Raw genomic sequence first — 18,153 nt, 5'->3', positions numbered from 1 at the left:
GCAGGTTGTCCCAAACACTATCTTCCCATTATTAGATGGATTTAGTGCTTTCAGAGAAAAAAATAACTTGATTATCTCTAGATTCCTTTCAAAGATGAGGTCTACAGATACTTTTCTTGACTGCATATAGTTTCACTTGTCTAAACTTCTAAATCAACGACTTTTTGTCTGGCCTCCATGGAACGAACATGCACTTTCAAAATCATTTGATGCAGATGGAGTAAGCTCAGACTTTATTAGAAAGCCTTTTTCACTGTGGAAACTTAAGACTTTTTTTTCTTTTGTAACTCAGCCTTGGAACACAATGAATGTGCTCTCTATTGCTTAATCGGAATATCATGTGTAAAAATAATTACAGTAAACAAAGTAGCTTAAACATGTAGAAGGAAATTTAACAAATTTATTGTGTGAACACAGAGTAATTTAAGTAGGTTTAGATTTTACAGAATGTCCTAAAATACCTTATTTCAGACAATGGTTCAAAAATGCCTTTTTTTTACACTCCTAGCTATATGCTTAATATGCCTTTATCTGTACTCTGCAGTGCTTTCCACATTTCTGAAACTCAACACCTTGGTTTATTTTATTTTTTTTTCCCCACTGACATACTTTTCTCTCTCTGAAAGTGCATTTTGAACTGATTTAATAGAACCATTCTTCCTGGGTTTACAACATCAAAATTTTCAAACTAAGATTCTTGAATACTGTTTTCCAGGTTGCTATGCAGAATAGCTACCAATATGAAAAGAAATTACTTTCTGCCTTCTAAAAGGAAGAGGAGGGAGTAGTATTTTGCTATTGTATGTTCTTTTCTGAAGGAGATGAGAAAGAGAATTGCTTTCAGCAACTGATTAAAGATCATGATATTTTAATATCATCATAATTTCTAAATAAGCTGCCTTCATAATAAGAAGCTACATATTAAGACTTTTTGAAGGTACTAACATGGTAGATAGTGCTCTTCCAAAACTTATGTATGAGGAAAAAGTCCTCATCATGTTTTAACTTTTGTTGCCAGTATGTATGCTTTGATAGAGGTTTAGATATTACAGTTCATTTTTGGAAATGCTTAGGTGTGCCCCCTTCAGAAGCTACATGATATTGCATTGGTCAGCAATTAATGGTATGTAATTAATGGTTCCAAAATGCTAAATTTTAAAAACCTCTAACCTGTGTAACTTAGATTTTTATCCATGTCTATTTTTAAAGTATCTTTCAAAAGTATGTTTCATAGAATGACTTCAAAATATGTAAATTAAAATCATTACAGTTTGATGTGATTCCAATAGTACTTGCAACATTTGGCTTTAAAATGTCTGTTTATGTTGTGGTTGCTGTTCTGCTGAACTTGCTTTTCAGTATGTAAAGTTAATTGCACTACAATAATTGGCTGCCTCTGACTGAAAATTATATATGGAATTGGAATCATGTCAGTAGAGCCACTAATGCTTTTGTTACAAAATTGTAGAAGTATTCTTGTTGGTAAGTGCTGTCCCCATTGCACACAAAATATGTGCAGCTAACAGCACAGCATTTTCTAAGATAGATAGATAGATCTCTGCCCCAAAAATCTGTCAGTTTCATTTCAGCATTGATTATCTTAATAAATATGGTGTCCTAATTAGATTTTTTCCCCTCTGATGACTTTAAGAATGAAAATAGAGTTGCTCTTGTATTTTCATGAGAGCAAGACTTCCTGTAATTCTTTTTGTAGGATCAAGGGATTTAAGGGTCAAATTTAGGTGTTTGAGAATAATGTAATTTTCCTTCTTTTATCTCTTTTCTTTTTTTTTTTTTTAATTACACACTGGTTTTACACACCTGTCTCCTCTACCTCCCCCCAATGGAAATTCCTCCTTTGAAAGAGGCTGGAGACTATAAAGGGCCATTCTCTTTCAGAATAGCCACCCTCGCTCACTCCTTACAGTAGGACTGATGCCCCAGGGTTTCTGTCCATGTTGACTTGTTAGCTTGCATCTACATGGCATGAGCAAACAGAGATGGCACTGGAGAGGAAACCAGTTGGCAATGGCATTTCTGTATGCATGGTATGTGCAGTTTATGGCAATATTTCAGATCTAGTTCAAACTTCACCCAGTGGATTGAATTCCAGGTATCTCTTTGAGCACATCAGATGTAGTCTTGGAGTGCTTCTTCTAATGTTGTTTGACCTTAAAAGAATCCAGCTGAGGAGTTTAGGTTGCTCTGCCATACAAACTGGAGCAAGATAAACTGGAACAATTGAGAGGCTGCTTTCAGAACTGTATCTGTGTTTTGAACTAAAATATATCATTACTTGTTTTTTTTCAAAGCACTGGGTATCATTGTTTTCAAGGGTAGTTTAGCTTCAGTCCATTCTACTGAGAACCAGCAGAAAGCAGTAGGAGGTTTTTATAAGCCTCAAATATATCTGAAGCAATAGCAGCTGATGGCTATTTGATAGAGCAAATTTTACACGTTATCAGATTAAAAACTTGAAAGGGAAATCTTATTTTATATGTGCTGCATATATACAGGAATAATACTTTAAAAGAGAAAAATACTGGTTTATGCTGGTTATGCTGAACAGTAGAAGAGGGAAGGAGGTCTGTGTGGGAAGGAGGTCTGTGTGATAGAGGGGAAATAGAAAAAAGGACTACCTACGCTACATTCACTGTTCATATTTTCAGAATAAGATAGTGTCATTACGCTGTGCTAGTAAGTCTCCTCCTCTCTGTGAAAGATATTAGAGTAAATTATAGTAAAATAATAAATCAGTGCTGGCACTGTGCATTTCTTCCTCCATTAGTAATACCACACAGAAATAAGAAATCGGGATTTTGGCATTTTAGGACAGGAGAAAAATAGCATCTTAAAACAAAAACCATAATAAAAAAAATAAACCTCTCCTCTGTTTTCCTGTTGTTTTGAGCAAAATTACACAGAAACATTGTGATAATGGTGAATGCTTCAAGAAACTCTTAAATTGTATTTTAGGAGTGCCTTTTTATAGATGAAGAGAAGTGATGGGGGAATGTTCTAGCACTTGATTTTGGGATCATCCAGATTCCCAGTGACTCCCTTTCTACCCTTAAATTATTGGTAATTTCTTTTTGGGACATCTGTGACTTACAAAGCAGAAGTATTATGTGTTTAAATGGTACTTTTCACAATACAAATTTTAATTAATACCTGTACAAGATGGCTAATTTAGATTATAATAACTAACAGATTATTCTGTCCATATGTTTGTGGGTTTTTCCCTTAAGCATTACTGTCTTGCTCAAGAAGATACAGGAAGTCTGTGTCAAAGTAATGGTTAAAATTCTGCAGTGTCTGGCTCTAAGCCTGTCTTCCACTAGGCTCTGCTGCCATGAAGCATGTTTGTATTTTTTTGTGTCTAAAGAGAAAAATAACACTTTATTTTTAATTTTAAAAATGTTTAAAAGTGTCACTTTGATGTAATGTGTTCCCACCTATTAAAATGTTCTGCATTTTAACTAGACTCTTTATTCTAGCAATCCATCAAAAACTGGAAGCGGATGGAACGGAAAAAGTAGAAGGATCCATGACGCAAAAACTGGAGAATGTCCTGAACAGTGAGTTTTGTCCTTCCAGCAGCAACTATTTATGGACTTTGGACTTTCTAACAGGCTTTAATATTTTCCTAGGAATATTGTAAAAAGTAGAAAACAGTCTCTCGTCCCTTCCCTGTTTGGTGATAGTGGTTCCAAGGTGTGATATTTTAAAAGATGCATTAAGTAGAAGCGGTTGCCAAGACTTTTGGCAGTGTTGGTGATAACAAAGCAAATAAATGTCAAAATAAAGATGTTCTTAAGTGTTTACCTTCTATTAATTTTGGTTGGCTTGTGATTTTGAGTGGATGAGGAAAACAGAGGAACTACATGGATAGACAGAAGTGTAGAAGGATGAGCTGAGCTAAATACCTGGATTGTGAGATGTTCAAGTAAAGGAAGAAAAAAACCCAGTTATAAGATATTTGCAGAAACAAGGTCTATTGACAGGATATTTTTCACTTAATGTGCTGGCATTTAGACTGTTTGGCATAAGCATTCTTTCTAGAAACCATGAAAAGCTGTCAGTATGTTGTTTTCTCTTTCTCTGTATTAGCTGTAAGGTTGCATTGAGAGAGATGGCTTGAATTTGCTGCAGTTTGGTATGTGTTTCATCAGATCAAAAAAGTTTCTTTTTTTTTTAATTCTGGGACTTCTGCCAAGATAATTTTACTTTGTTTCATTGTGATTTTTTTCACAGAGGAAGGGATGTTTCCCTTAGTGCTGTATCAATAAGCAGGAATGACATGCAGATAGCTGACTCAGTGTTGGAAAGTCTGACTGTGTTTTATGAAATCAAGAAAGTGACATGGAAGTTCACTGTTTTTCTTCTCTTGTATGAAGAAAGCAGTGACTGTATGTGTGTTTGTGTGGGGAGCACAAAGAAAGCAGGGGGTTTTGTGAACAGCTTTAGCCCTTTTCAGTCAGGATTCCTTGATGCTCACAATAAAGGTGCAGTTTGAACATTGTTATTCCCTCATCTTGATGCCTGAAATGAAAAAAAAACAAACTGCCAAAAAATTTAAAAATCACCAAAAAACACAGCATAAAGCCTCACACCTCTATACAAAGACTGTAGCATGTGTCTGTGTGCAGAATATTTGGTACATCTAGGTAGGAGAACGGAACCATTTGTTGAAATTTTCCAGTGCAATCCTCAGTGCTCTGTATTTAGGCCATGTCATGCTCCAAGCATAGATTCCTTGGAGTGCACTTTCCCTTGTACTAAATCGTGTAACAGATTTTAAATAAAAAAAAAAAAATTAGGTTTGTGTTATTTTCCTATATGCACTTATATAAGACAAATTTACCTATAATATATAATTACTGTTTCATTTGATAAATGGTGGCTGAACTCTGTATGTAGACAATGCAAGCTGTCTTTTTCAAGCTGGAACGGTAGAGGAACTTGTGCCAGACACTTCAGAGTGGTTTGAAGTTTCGCTCTGCTATAAAAAGAATTGGCTGCTTTTCCTCACGATACTTTGCAAGTCATGATGGGTGGGAGGCAGGGAAGTAGAAATACAGAGATTTAAAAAGAGTAAATAATATTATGCAAAGTAGTTTAGGATCAAAGCTTTGTTTCTTGCCTGACCATTGAAAAGCTTCCATAATCCATGAGTAGCAGGGACTGCTTTCAAAGATGACTTTAATTCTTTAGTTGAATTGTGCATTTTATGGACTGTAGGTGCATGTTTTGAGAGACAACTGCTGTTGTGTGAGCTGGGTTACAAACCCTTAAAAATGAGCATGTTTTCCATAGCATCTAAATGCATGTTAAGAGGGTTCCAAATTCTTGAATTGATGTGGCTTGTTATAGTAAAAGAACAGTTTGGTGTTTTAGCTGGAATTATAGATGTTTGGAATTTTTGCTCAATTTAATTACTAAACAAGCTGTTAAAATTTTTTTATTAAAAACATACAGTGCCATATAATTAATTTAATGAAGAATTGTATATTAAGGGAGGTAAATCAAATTCCTTTATGTAGGATTTTTGTCAGGCTCTAAGACAGACAACTGTTAAATAACTAGAGATTTATTTTGAAGTAAAAAAATTCATGCACTGTAGATGAATCATCCGTTTTGAAAACATAATTAGTCAATATAAGAACTGAAACTTTATCCATGGATGGTTCATCAGTAATCAAGAGATAAAGATTGTTATTGTAGAAAGAATTTGGAGGGATGAGGAGGGAAGAAATTTTACAATATTTTAATTCTAAAAAGATAGACTTGTTTGACATGAAGTATTGAATTTCATTAATACATTATTAAGTAATTTGATATATTTCAATTCCTTATAAAACAGAAAAAGTACCCCTAAAAAAAAGGAGAATCATTTACCTGAATTGAGAATTTCATAAGGAGATGAAAATAGAATTCACTGTGGTCTTCCTGCAGTTGCCAATTACCTTTTAAAAAAGGTTTACATTAAATCAGGAAAAAAAACCAAAAAACTTTGTGAGTATAACATCAATTCACAGGTATGGCATGTTGCTCCTGGGCTGTTAAAAGAATGCACAAGAAACATATAAAATCAAACAAACAAAATGTTTTTTACTAGAAGGATTTACAAAACAATCATTTCTTATAACCTTGAGAAAAATCATACTTTAACCGTGATCTGTATTTAAATGTGCAGCTAACTGTTTTCATTGTGCATTTCTACTTAATGGATTAAAGTATTCTATGCTGAATAGTATGTGGTGGAAATAGATGTCCTGACAAAACTTTTTTTACATCAAGGCTTCAAAATTTCAACAAAGTTTAAACATTATTTAGATATAACAATTATTTTACAAAGACTACTTTTAACATGAGCAGGCCACCCACAGTGTTGACTAGAGAAAATGGCATGCAAGCCACCCAGCGAGACTGATGTAATTTTTTTCATCTTTGCTTGAAGTATAGTCACTAGACCAGATAATGTAGAAACTTCTACATGCAATGATCAAAAAGGCTAAAACAGTTCCCCCTTTTTTGTTTTGTTTTGGTTAATTAAAAGTAAGTCATAAGTTGAAAAATGCAAATATTCATATGCAGTGTAAGTCTTCTCTGCTAAAAATGAAATTTTATTATTCTGTGTTAGGAAATAATCTTTATTAGAAAATAGAAGGCTTTTTAGTTTGGATAGAAAAGGTTTTAGGACCATATTTAATGCATTTATTGAAGAGTATTCGTGGATAGCATAGAGACTTAAATACATGAATTTATTGACTAAGGCTTCATCCTCTGTGTGATGAAGCCAGTAAGAGTTTTAATGCAATGTGAAGATAATTTCTACTCATTCTGTTACAGTGACCAGCTAGTTAGACTCTTTTAGTCATAATGTTGTCTTTGTCTTGACCATCGATACTTTTAAGTGGCTGAAATATTGTTAATAATTTTAAAGACTTGACTTAAAAACATTAAAAAATTGTTTGCAACTCCAGTGATCACTTTAGAAGCTCTGACATTAATTACCAAATGTAATTATACTTATATTAAATGTAAAGCTTTCTATGACTTTTTCTATATCCTGAGATGCATAATTTGGTTGTAAAATGTACATCTGGAGCCAAAGCAAACTATAAAATATCTGCAGCAAAGCTAAGCATTTGAAATAGGAAAGAGTGATTGTTTTTAATCGCACAGGGGTCTTACCACATTAAAATGCTAAGTGGTTCACTTTGAAATAGAATTTCAGCAGTTGTAAAATGTTAACACAGTTGAACAAAAAAAGTATGAAAATCAGCAATAATTACTCATTTGCTCTAAAAACACCTTGAATAACTCATTAAAATGAAGAAAATCTGTTTGTGATTTCAACTGATTACTTACTCTACTTTTTCTTACTGTCACCGTTTTTTGAAATAGGAGCCAGTAACACAGCAGATACCTTATTTCAAGAAGTGCTGGGTCGCAAGGACAAAGCTGATTCAACGAGAAATGCGCTTAATGTTCTTCAGCGCTTTAAATTTCTTTTCAATCTTCCCTTAAACATTGAAAGAAATATCCAGAAGGTATAATACTTTAAAAATAATTTTCTGTTTGCTGAAAGTAGCCTTTTGACATTGGTCTTTTTCTTGACAAATGTAAATGCTTGCTTTTGTTTTTAAGGGCGATTATGATGTGGTTATTAATGACTACGAAAAAGCCAAGTCCCTCTTCGGAAAGACAGAGGTTCAAGTGTTCAAAAAATGTAAGATGTGCATTCTGTTATTTAGTGGTTTTGGGGTTTTTTAGCTTTAAGGCTAAAAAGCACATAGGAGACCAAAGAGCTTTATGTGGTTTTGATACAGATTTTCATCTGTACAAATTATGGATTTATAGGAGCCAATTACTCTAGGCAAGTTTTCTGAGTGAGGTATATACTGCAAAATGTGGAATCACGGCCAATTTTATTTATTTATTTAGGCTTGGTATTACTGGACATAAAAAAAGATTACAGCAATTAAAATGTGACTTTGAGTATCTTTCTCACATACTGTTGAAAAGACTTGAAAGTCTAATTCTCTGGTTTTGTAAAACTGTCATGTATAATATGTTCAGATATGGCTTGTTATAAAATGATTTATATTCATTTCCACATTAGCTCCAGAAGTGTCTCATACCCTAGGAAAATAATGTAATTTTCAGTTCATGACGCTGCTTAAGGACACATTGGATTTATTCCTGCTCCCTACTCCTAGATTATGCTGAAGTTGAAACCAGAATTGAAGCTTTACGAGAACTTTTGTTGGATAAGCTGCTTGAAACTCCATCAACATTGCACGATCAGAAACGTTATATAAGGTAATCATTTGCCTAGTGGCTTCATCAGACATATGGTGTTTAATGTGTATTTAAATGTTTCCTAAATAGGGTAGTGACTAGTTTTACTATGGTTTAAATACTGATTTTAAAGATGTGAGTATTTTGAGACTTCATGATTATATAAATAATGGCAATAGAATGGTACTGGATTGTTTATTGAAGGACTGAAAACCAGTTCTTGAATGAGAACAATTTAATGCAGCATAATTGAGATTTGAATTTAATTTTTTAAATCTAGAAGGCATGTTGAGATTTTGTTGCATTCTCTAAACCCACATATTGCAAGCTGTGTTTGAAATGAGCAGTCCTAGTCTGCATACCTCAAAATAGATTCCTTATTAACTTGTCTTACGCTTCAGTTTGACTTGACATTGAAATGGAATCGTCCTGAGTCAGATGACAGGGAGGCTCTAATCCAGACTGTTCTGTCATTTGAAAGTGATATTGGCTCTTTTATTGCTCAGGCTTAACAATGAAGTTCCTTTGTATTTCATGAACATGAACCAGTTGCCCAGTTTTCATTAACATTTGCAGATTATCTACTTTTCACAAAACTGATGTCTTTTGTAGGGCTGCTGAGATGAGCTGATGCTTCAGCCTTTCAGTCGTTGGTGCCAAACTTTGGAGTGCTCTGGAACATTTGATGGCGTTATTTAGAAAGCTTTTGAGATTTGGACGCTACCAGGGCTCCTAGCATGTCTTCACAATCTCAGTGTTTTTATCAGTTATTGTAAAAGAAACAGACCAAATGTGCTGTGCAGGAAGCATTTGTAAAATTCAGACACATGCACAAGGTCTTGAGTGTTCTGTGTGTGTACAGGCCCAAATGTGCTGTTGGTGTCTTAGGTCCCTTTGCATCATGTGAGTTTATGACTACAGTGACCTGTGTGAATTTGTGCAGAGTGCTTCTCATTCTTCTGGATGCTCTGTAAATATTGCCTGTTCATTGGAATTTATTTTAAGATGAATAGTTCAGCGTTTTATGTCTGTGAAGGTGGCACTGGCCATTCCTTTTCTCTGTGACACTTGAAAACTTTAAAGAGCAGCTGTTTAACCTAAGCCAAGTCTTAGGACCTTTTCTAAGGGTTCTTTGAAACACTTATAGTTGTACACGTGCTTGATTCTGGTTTTTCGTTTGAGGTTTCTTGTGGGGTTTTTTTTGGTTGGTTGTGTTTTATTGATTCTTGCTTGAGTTTTTGGGGTTGGTTGTTTTGGTTGATTATTTTTAAGGTGTTTTCTTTTCTAGCCACTCACCCTGAACTATTGAATCTTTAAAAATACCCAAGCCTATGTTAAAGCAGACTGTGTTAATGTAACAAAATGTATTCCACATGTAGAAGTATAATAAAGAAGAGCAGGGAGTGGATGAATGTGGAATAATTCAGTTGTAATGAATCAACAGAATCCCAGCCTACAAAATTGTTAAATTATTTTCACTACTCTAATATACATGGGTATATTAGTGTAAATTTTCTGAATTCAAGGTATTAAGTAAATTTTCTTCAGAGGACTATAGCAAAAATGAAACTAACAAAATCCAAATTGTAAAATAGTTTGCATAAATCCTGCCCTTTTTATGAGGGTTTTTTCTTCCTTGATACACTTGTTTTATATGTCTCTGAATTTGAAGATGGACCAAGACCTAAAAAACAACCTACTGTCATTTTCTTCTTCAGATATTTAATGTTTATAATTAGGCTACAATTCAATATTTTCCTCTCATTGTATTAGGGTATTCACACTGTTAATTGTATTATACTGTTCAGAAATAGTTTACCATAGCACTTAGCATCCAAGTAGATGTATGTATTTCAAGACCAGTGGTAATTCTTTTTTTAGTTTTGTGCCTAAGACTGAAGTCCCCCATAACATTGAAAAGGACTTGAGCTCATAATTTATAAATGTCACCCTGTCAAAATGGTTAGCTGTGTAATTTTCTCATCCATCCAACCAGTCCTACTTTGACAGTTTATTTTTTCTTCAAGTGCTGCAGACTTTCGTCAAAAAAGACAGAATTCAGCACAGTCCTAATTAACATTAGGTATTATTGCAGTAAAACAGATTTTGTGAGGGAGTAAATATTCCCTGCGTTGCTTAAGATAATTTATCAGTATAGTTCACCTTAAGCATCTTGACTTTTTTTAATCTGTCCCAAGGCTCATTAATGCAAAATCTAAGAGTGCCTCAAACAGTAGAGCAGCCAGCACTTTTTGAAAGAAGTCCTGTTGTCAGATAGTCTTGAATGCCATACACAAGGCTACATTCTTTTTCTGTTCTCTTCGAAATCACAACAGCTGGCTTCTAATACTCCTCTCTCCCTAAAGACAGACAGTATTTTGCTTCTGCACTTTAGAAGCCACAATCCTTTTTGTTATCTCCCTCACTTCTTTTTTTTCAGACTGTGCGTGGACTAAAAACCACCAGACCAAAATAAACAGAGACAGCCCAGGAGCTTGATTTACATATGTTTGTGCATGCATGTGCTGAAATTAATGAGATGCCAGAAATTAATTCCTTCTGTAATTACTTGTTAAAATTACATGATGATACAATCATATAATATCAATAGGAAGAAAAATACTATATTTTTTGTGCTTGAGATAGCATCACTGGTTTCCCTCAAATCTGAAGGACTAAACTGCAACCTTGCAGATAAAGAGTTTGGTTTCCTGCATACTTTACTGGAGACATAACTGGAAATACATATTAATATGATATTAAAGGGTTTTTTATCTAAAAATTTTTTTGGTGGAATTTTTTTCCTCACTAATTGAAGAAGGGCAAATGCAAAACTTCTGTTTGCAGTGGATGTGAGCATATCTTAATATATATTTTTGAATTTTTAAAATTATGTAAAAAAAGTAGAAGTATTTCCTAGTACATGCTTGGTCTGTTTTAATGAGGCCTTCAGTGTGTCAAGTCAGAACTGTGATTTTTGGACTGGATTTTACAGATATCTTTCTGATCTTCATGCGCCTGGGGACCCAGCTTGGCAGTGCATTGGTGCTCAACATCAGTGGATTCTGCAGCTCATGCACAACTGTAAGGAGAGCTATGTTAAAGAACATAAAGGTAAGGATACATTTTTATTTTATCTTTATATATATATGTGTGTATATACACCTTGACATTTAGGAATTTGTCATTGCCTTTTATTTGATTCTAGTGTACAGAGGATATTTTAGGTTTTCCCCATCAATTTAGATAGCTTTTTACAAAGCTGAATACTGACTTAATTTTTTTTCTTTTTTCTGTTATAGACACAAAACAGCAGTTGGAGTTTTCTTTTTCCTTAATTTATCACTTTTAAGCTCTTTACATGGGAAAAGCATTAAATTTCAATCATTTATCCACGGTTTACTGTTCTCTTGAAACATTTCTTTGAGGTCATATCAAGTTTGGATTGTTCTGTTAATCTGCTGGTTAGATTACTTTGTCACAAGATATTCTATTAGTATATGGATACCTGGGATATTGGGGCACAGTGGAATAATGCTTAATTCCTTGACATGTAGTGAATGATATTGTGGAGTCCTCTTCTTCTTTGTTTGTATGCAGTTTCAAAATTCAGATTGCGCTGAATCTGCACAGACCTGGGAGCTGGAAAAAAGGGATATTTACGCAAAGTTATTATTTAGACCAATATGAATACATTGTTATATTCTGTCTTTGACAGCGTTGCTCCTCAAAGAAACGTGTAGGTATTGCTTGCAGGTATTGCTGCAATTTAGCTACAAATTAACAAGATCTATCACATTGGCCTACATATAAAAAGCCTCCAGCAGGTGGAAGGCTGCTGGCCTGACATTTCTAGTAGTAAAGTCTGAAAACTGGATTTTCAAATTAGGAAATAGAAGCAGTACCTTGTTTCTTAAGAAGTCTTACAGAGTTTACTGCCAGTTCTGAAATGAATAGGCATATTGGAATCTGGCATCCCTTGGCTTACAGGTAACTCCCGTGTTTAGTGTTAGTGCATGCATATCCCAAACCAAATAAGGTATTTTTTTCTGAGAAACCACAACAGTTTTACTGAGTTGGAGCTGCTGTAGAAATGTGCTGTAAATTTTCTGCAGAGGCTTTAACTCTCTGTTGCACAGGTTGTGACATGAGATAAGGAGTTCACAGGGTGCATCACTTGTGACAGCAGTGTCAGTAAGTTTTAGCTTAAAAGTGTGCACATACCATCGTTGTTCTACTACACAGTGTGAAGTGCCATGGAACCAGCTGGAATGCCACACTGTTTTCCTGGCATCTTGGTCAAAATTTAGAATGTTTCCAAACCCCCCATCTTCTTTCCTTGTCAAAAGCCCTCATGAGGCACTGCTACCTTCCTCACAACATGAAGTTACCAGGAGCAAAACTCACTTGTGAAAACAGCCGTGGTTAATAATTCTAAGCTTCCTTCTTTTCTCACTTAAAAAATTTTGTATGGCCATTTTCCAGCTTTTTAGCAAGACAAATAGAGAAATGATGATACTTAGTGCTTGACATTTTTTGTTTTAGTAGTCTATGTAATTTTGATATGCAGGCTCCAGTGAATGAGTGGAAAAAGTGTCTAAATTCCTATATTTGTCTTGAAAAATCTCAACATGTTTGGTATTTTTCTTGCAACAAAACTGCTTACCTCAGCCATCATGCCAGAGGGGCCGTTATGATACAGTTTTGTTTGACTCATAGAAGAGAGAAGTTAAATAACTTGAGTGCCCAGCAAATACAAGTATCAATACTTAATATTTTGTGCATGTATGAAAGAAATGCTAACAGCTCATTGAATGGCAATCATTTTCTTCCAGCCTTCTATGTGGTGTTCCACTGATAATAGCTTTTGTACAGATTTTAAAATACTCAAGAATCAATCCTAGCTGATTGAATTTCCGGCTTAGTATTTAGTAGGACAAAAGAAAGTTACTGAGCACGATTTTTACTTTCCATAAATGTTTAATTTTGGCATACACCAGGTGGGAGTTGGAAAAAAGAGAACTCAGAAGGATTGATGTTAACTGCCAAGTAGAACAATGATGGTTGTGATCAGAGGCATGGCATGCATTTTAATCTACTTTAATAGGTGTATGCTTTTCAAACAGGGAAGGTATGGAGATTTGCTCAGTTTGGTTATACAAGACTGTGGGATCTAATCAACTCAAACAAGTTAGAAATGTTATTTATATGTTCATAAATTCATAGGCCCTTTTTAAGATAAAATTATAATAAATTTTCAAACATTTAAGTCGTCCACTTAACACATGCTTCAAAAAAAGATTTAGTTTTTGTTTATCAAGCATTTGGAGGAAGAGATGGGTCATAAGACTGGTATTCTTACAAAAATAATAGGTTTCCATTGTTTCTAGCAAATGGCAGTTTTCATATTATGGATGCTGAAACAAGCAGACAGCAATAATAGTTCTACCTTGGGCATTCCAGCTATTTCTGGCCATTCTTACCTTCGTTCTTTTGCCAACTGAATCTGTGGGTTCAAACTGATTGAGTCAAAACTTTTCAGCACAGTAAACTTAAACCTCAGTAGCAGATTGTATCTATTTTTACATTTCTGCGAAATTTTTCACCTTTCAGCTGAGCTTTTGCCAAAGTATTTTTCTACCATTTTATTAGTTTTGAAAGGAGAACTGTGCTCTGAGTCATTACACATGACTTTTACTACTTTAAATAGGTTTTGAATTAGACAAAGTCTCTGCTTTTCTTACCTGGATGTGGTTGGGGTTTTTTAAACCATAAGACATTTTGGACAGGATATTTGCAGATGATTGTCAAACTGCAAATATTCTCAAAGAATTTATTTACTGGCCATGATGTATTCAGGAAGGGAAGGCTTGCACTGCAATTATTTGTTAAACAAGGTAAAACACAATCCTAAGCAAATTGAAGAACTTACTCCAATTTAGTCACTAGTACAAGTCAACACTGTATTATATGGGACAAAATTGTTCCAGTTGTCTCCACACAACAGGAAGGCTGACCCATTAGTCATTACATCTGAAATAATTTCATTTTCTTATATAGAAATAGCATCTTCTCCTGTTGTCTGTAAGAGATTTTGCCTTATCCAGGACAATAGTAATGGCAGTCAGGAAAAATCCCCAGTACTGGCAAGAAGTAGTCTAGTTTTCTACATCCTCTCTAGGGTCCTCACCTGATGATTGCGTTCTTGTTAATAACTTCCAAGGGTCTTCAAATTGACAGACAGGAGTGAGCTAATTTAGATGCCAAGGTATGGTAATGTGCTATCAGAACTCTGTGTATTAAAGATATATTTAAATACGTGTTTGTTTTAGGTTGATAACGAGGTATGTATTTTTGATCTAAGTGTGAATCCTTCACTATTATCACAGATTTTTAAAAAAAAAAAACTCTGGGCTTGTATATTACTAGAGATAAACTCCATTTTGTAAGAAATACTCAGCAATTGGAATTATGTCCTAGATGTGCAAAGTATCATTTAATATCATATCATGGTGCAGTCTCTGATGCAACCTGAAAGAAGAAACCGTGGCAAGTTTACATGACTATAATGAACCTGGAGTTCTTTCTCATATTTTATTTCAGGGGTCAGCAGAAATCCTGTATATTTCCAATACTGTCTGTTTCCACTTAATCCAACTTGTGTTAATATTATTTCCAAAAACTGAAAGAGCATATCCAGCTGTGCTAAGCTTTGTCAAATAATTGGCATTGTGACTTAAAAAGCTGACAACTGCCAACAGCAAATTGTTTAATTGAATCTTTTCTTTGATTTTAATAGACATTGATCATCTATTATAATCTGATCATTAGTTAATTAGTTGTATTTATTTCAATGGGTACAAGTAGGATGGGGAATTCTCTCAAGTCCTGTGTATGAAGTACTTCACAGCAGCATTTTGGAGTGTATTATTTCCCTTGAGGAATAACTCTGTATGTGTATGGATGTAGTGTTTCCCCTCAGTCTAAACAACCCTGTTGGTTTGCTGATTAATCTTGCATTATGTAGATGAATGTTTCATTATGTATTAAAATATGGCTGCTGTTACTCACCCATCATTGCCTTTAGCCTATTTGTTTCTTGCTATAGCAGACCTTCCTCATTTGTGAGGGAAAAAAATGCAGGCATGGGATATTTGTATTGTGAGAAACTGCTTGACTCCAAGCCCATATGTTTTAAGGAGTCAGTGAAAGTGCAGATAAGAGAGCAGATCACAATTCCTCCTGTGCTGAAGTATAAGTAGCCAGGACAAAGAGACCAAACAGCATTGCCAAAAGCATAGTGAGGTAGTACAGGGGATGCCTGAATCATTAAGCTCCCATGCTCCTGTCTTTGTATTAAGGCATTCTCCTGCTTCTCTGATAGTCAGATTCTTTCATTAAAGGTGCAGTTGAAGATGTGGGACCCATGTGCAATTGGCTAGAGCTCTGGCTCTGCTTATGTAGTAGTGCTTCTAAATATATGGATTTATTGCATTATATAGAAAACTTAAAATGCTATCTGCCTTACTCATGGAATAGGCAGTTTTGCTCCTTTGTTGTTTTTGAAACTTTTTTTAATGGTTATGAAGTTTTCCTGAAGCATAGATTAATTAGTGTTATCTATCTAGTCGTATCCCACTGTTCTGTCCCCTGGGAGGACTTCAAGTAGGTAAAGCCAGTTTGCTGCTGTTACTTAGTATGTAGATATCTTAAGGAGATGCATGAGACAGAAAAAAATGGAAAAAGAGTAGTTTTTCAAGCCATGAACCGTGGTACAGCATATACTCACCCAAAAGTGTGTTTATTAGATCTCTAGTAAGAAATATTTGAATGGTAAACTGATTTGTGCTGGTATTTTATGCCTTGTATTGGCTAAAGGCCAAACTGCTGCTTTTGACATGTGATCTTCTGATTTGCAGACATCTAGGGACTTTCAGATCTGGTACCTGGATACTAAATGGTTTCCTTCAGTTAAGATTTTACATATTTTTAAATTGCAACTATACTTGGCAATTTATTATTAAATCATAATTGTAGTTTTTCACTATGGTTTATGCTTCCCAGATTTGTTGGAGTGCAAGAAACATGGAGAACATAATGACATAAGATGACATGAAAATAAATGTAAATAGTTGAGGTTTAGTTTAAAATTTTCCTGAGGCACTGGGCAGATAGCCAAAAGGAGTTAAGCAATGGGATTCTTAATGCAAGTATAAGGGGTAGAAGCTGTGGAGGTTAAGACTATTTTCTGTGTGGCCAGTGGTTATTTGCTTAGAGTTTAATAGTGGCTTAGTAGGTTTCATGATCCTTTGAACTAAAATGGGTATGGACTGCCATCCAGTTATCATTAAACTGGCTGGGAAATCTTTAATTTCTTAACAGGTTGTTGCAAGCTTTGTCAAGTCTCACTCCTACAAATTCTTATTAAAACCACTTTTGCCAATACCATTGATGGTGATTCTTTGAGTGACGTAAATCACACATCTGTGATGCAAATCTTTGAGATTTCATGTAATATTATTGAAAATAAGCTACCTGTTAATAGCTAACCTGATTAGAAACTAAAGCTGTAAATGGAAACACTGACATGGTTGTAGTGTGATCTTTCTGCTGCCCTTTGCTTTGCAAAATATATAATACACAGCCTGTTAAAGTTCCCAATGTAGAGCTAGCTCTCCAAACAGGAGTATGATAGTAGAGTCTCTGTGATTTTTTTTATTGTATTTTTTTTTTAGTTCTTATTGCTGAAAAAACTGTAATTTTTGCAGCACTGAGTATGATGCTCAGCTCTCCAGATAGTGCAAAAAATTCTGCAGGGTTTTTCTGTGCCAGAGTAACAGCAGCTGTACTTGGTGTGAAAGAGAGAAATGGATGCTTAGACCATGTTGCTCTTTTTTTCTGTGCCACACTGAGATTCTATTCACCTTGCAATGAATGATCCATCTTTGTTAGATCAGACAGGCCGGCAAGGCTTGTGTCAAAAGGGCCTTTTCAATTTGTTATCCTAGCAGCTGGTTCTCTTCCATTGCCTTTGCTTACTGTACATCTGGAAGAAGAATTCTTGCAGCTGGGAGCCATTTCATGTCTAAACCACATCCCCTGTCCATAGCAGAAATACCCTTTTGACAGCAGATGTCAAGCAAACCCTTAATGGGTTATTAATTAAAAAAAAAAAAAAAAAGTGGGAGAGAATAAAAATTGATCAGTACAAAAATGGATAGCAGACTCATTTTCCTCCCTTACTACCTGTATTTGTAAGTTGCTGTAATTTAGAAATTTTAGTAGAATCCAGCATGTTCAGAAGTTCAGGGGGCATTCTTATTTTATTTGATACTTTAAATAATATTAAAGTACTATAAAGAGAGTAACTGTTGGGATTAAGAAGCAACACAGGTAGCTTAAAACCAAAATTTTAATTATTATGAATGAAGATAGATTAAAACTCTTCAGTGGCCAGAATTTTACCTTTGTGTCCGCTCCAGTCTTCAGTACTTTTCCAGGAGGAAAAGTGACTTTTTCCAGAAGTGCTGATGATCTTAATGTCTGCTGGAGCTAGTAAAATGAAGTAATCTTTATTTATCTGCTGAACTTGAATGCTTGGCTCTTGTTTCTGAATTTTTTGGTCTGAAGAGCTGACAATAAGGCATATCCTTAGGCTGTGAAATACTTAGAACACCACTAGAATAGGCCCAGTTACCCTTATTGTAGTAAAATGGAAAGCAGTTTAATTATAAACACATTTACAGTAATGAAGACTAGCCTTAAGATTTAAAAAAACATTAAATTCTAAATATCTCCCAAAACCATTTTTTCTATCAATTTTAATTTTCCATGCTCATCTCTTTT

At 34.7% G+C, this 18,153-nt stretch overlaps 1 protein-coding gene across 1 annotated transcript in view; it reads left to right on the top strand.

Annotated features, from left to right (window-relative positions):
- The window catches only part of EXOC2 (exocyst complex component 2), a 126,316-nt gene that overhangs the window by 42,729 nt on the left and 65,434 nt on the right, over positions 1-18,153 (top strand). Inside the window, exons 7-11 of the mRNA XM_066559032.1 lie at positions 3,498-3,578; positions 7,411-7,556; positions 7,654-7,735; positions 8,226-8,328; positions 11,303-11,421. Of these exons, the coding sequence (XP_066415129.1) occupies positions 3,498-3,578; positions 7,411-7,556; positions 7,654-7,735; positions 8,226-8,328; positions 11,303-11,421 (531 nt within the window). The remainder of the gene's footprint in view (positions 1-3,497; positions 3,579-7,410; positions 7,557-7,653; positions 7,736-8,225; positions 8,329-11,302; positions 11,422-18,153) is intronic.

Source organism: Molothrus aeneus, chromosome 1 (assembly GCF_037042795.1).
Source record: "Molothrus aeneus isolate 106 chromosome 1, BPBGC_Maene_1.0, whole genome shotgun sequence".
Lineage (NCBI taxonomy): Eukaryota > Metazoa > Chordata > Aves > Passeriformes > Icteridae > Molothrus > Molothrus aeneus.
Note: the sequence above shows the minus strand (reverse complement) of the source record. Positions and strands in the feature narration are given on the sequence as shown.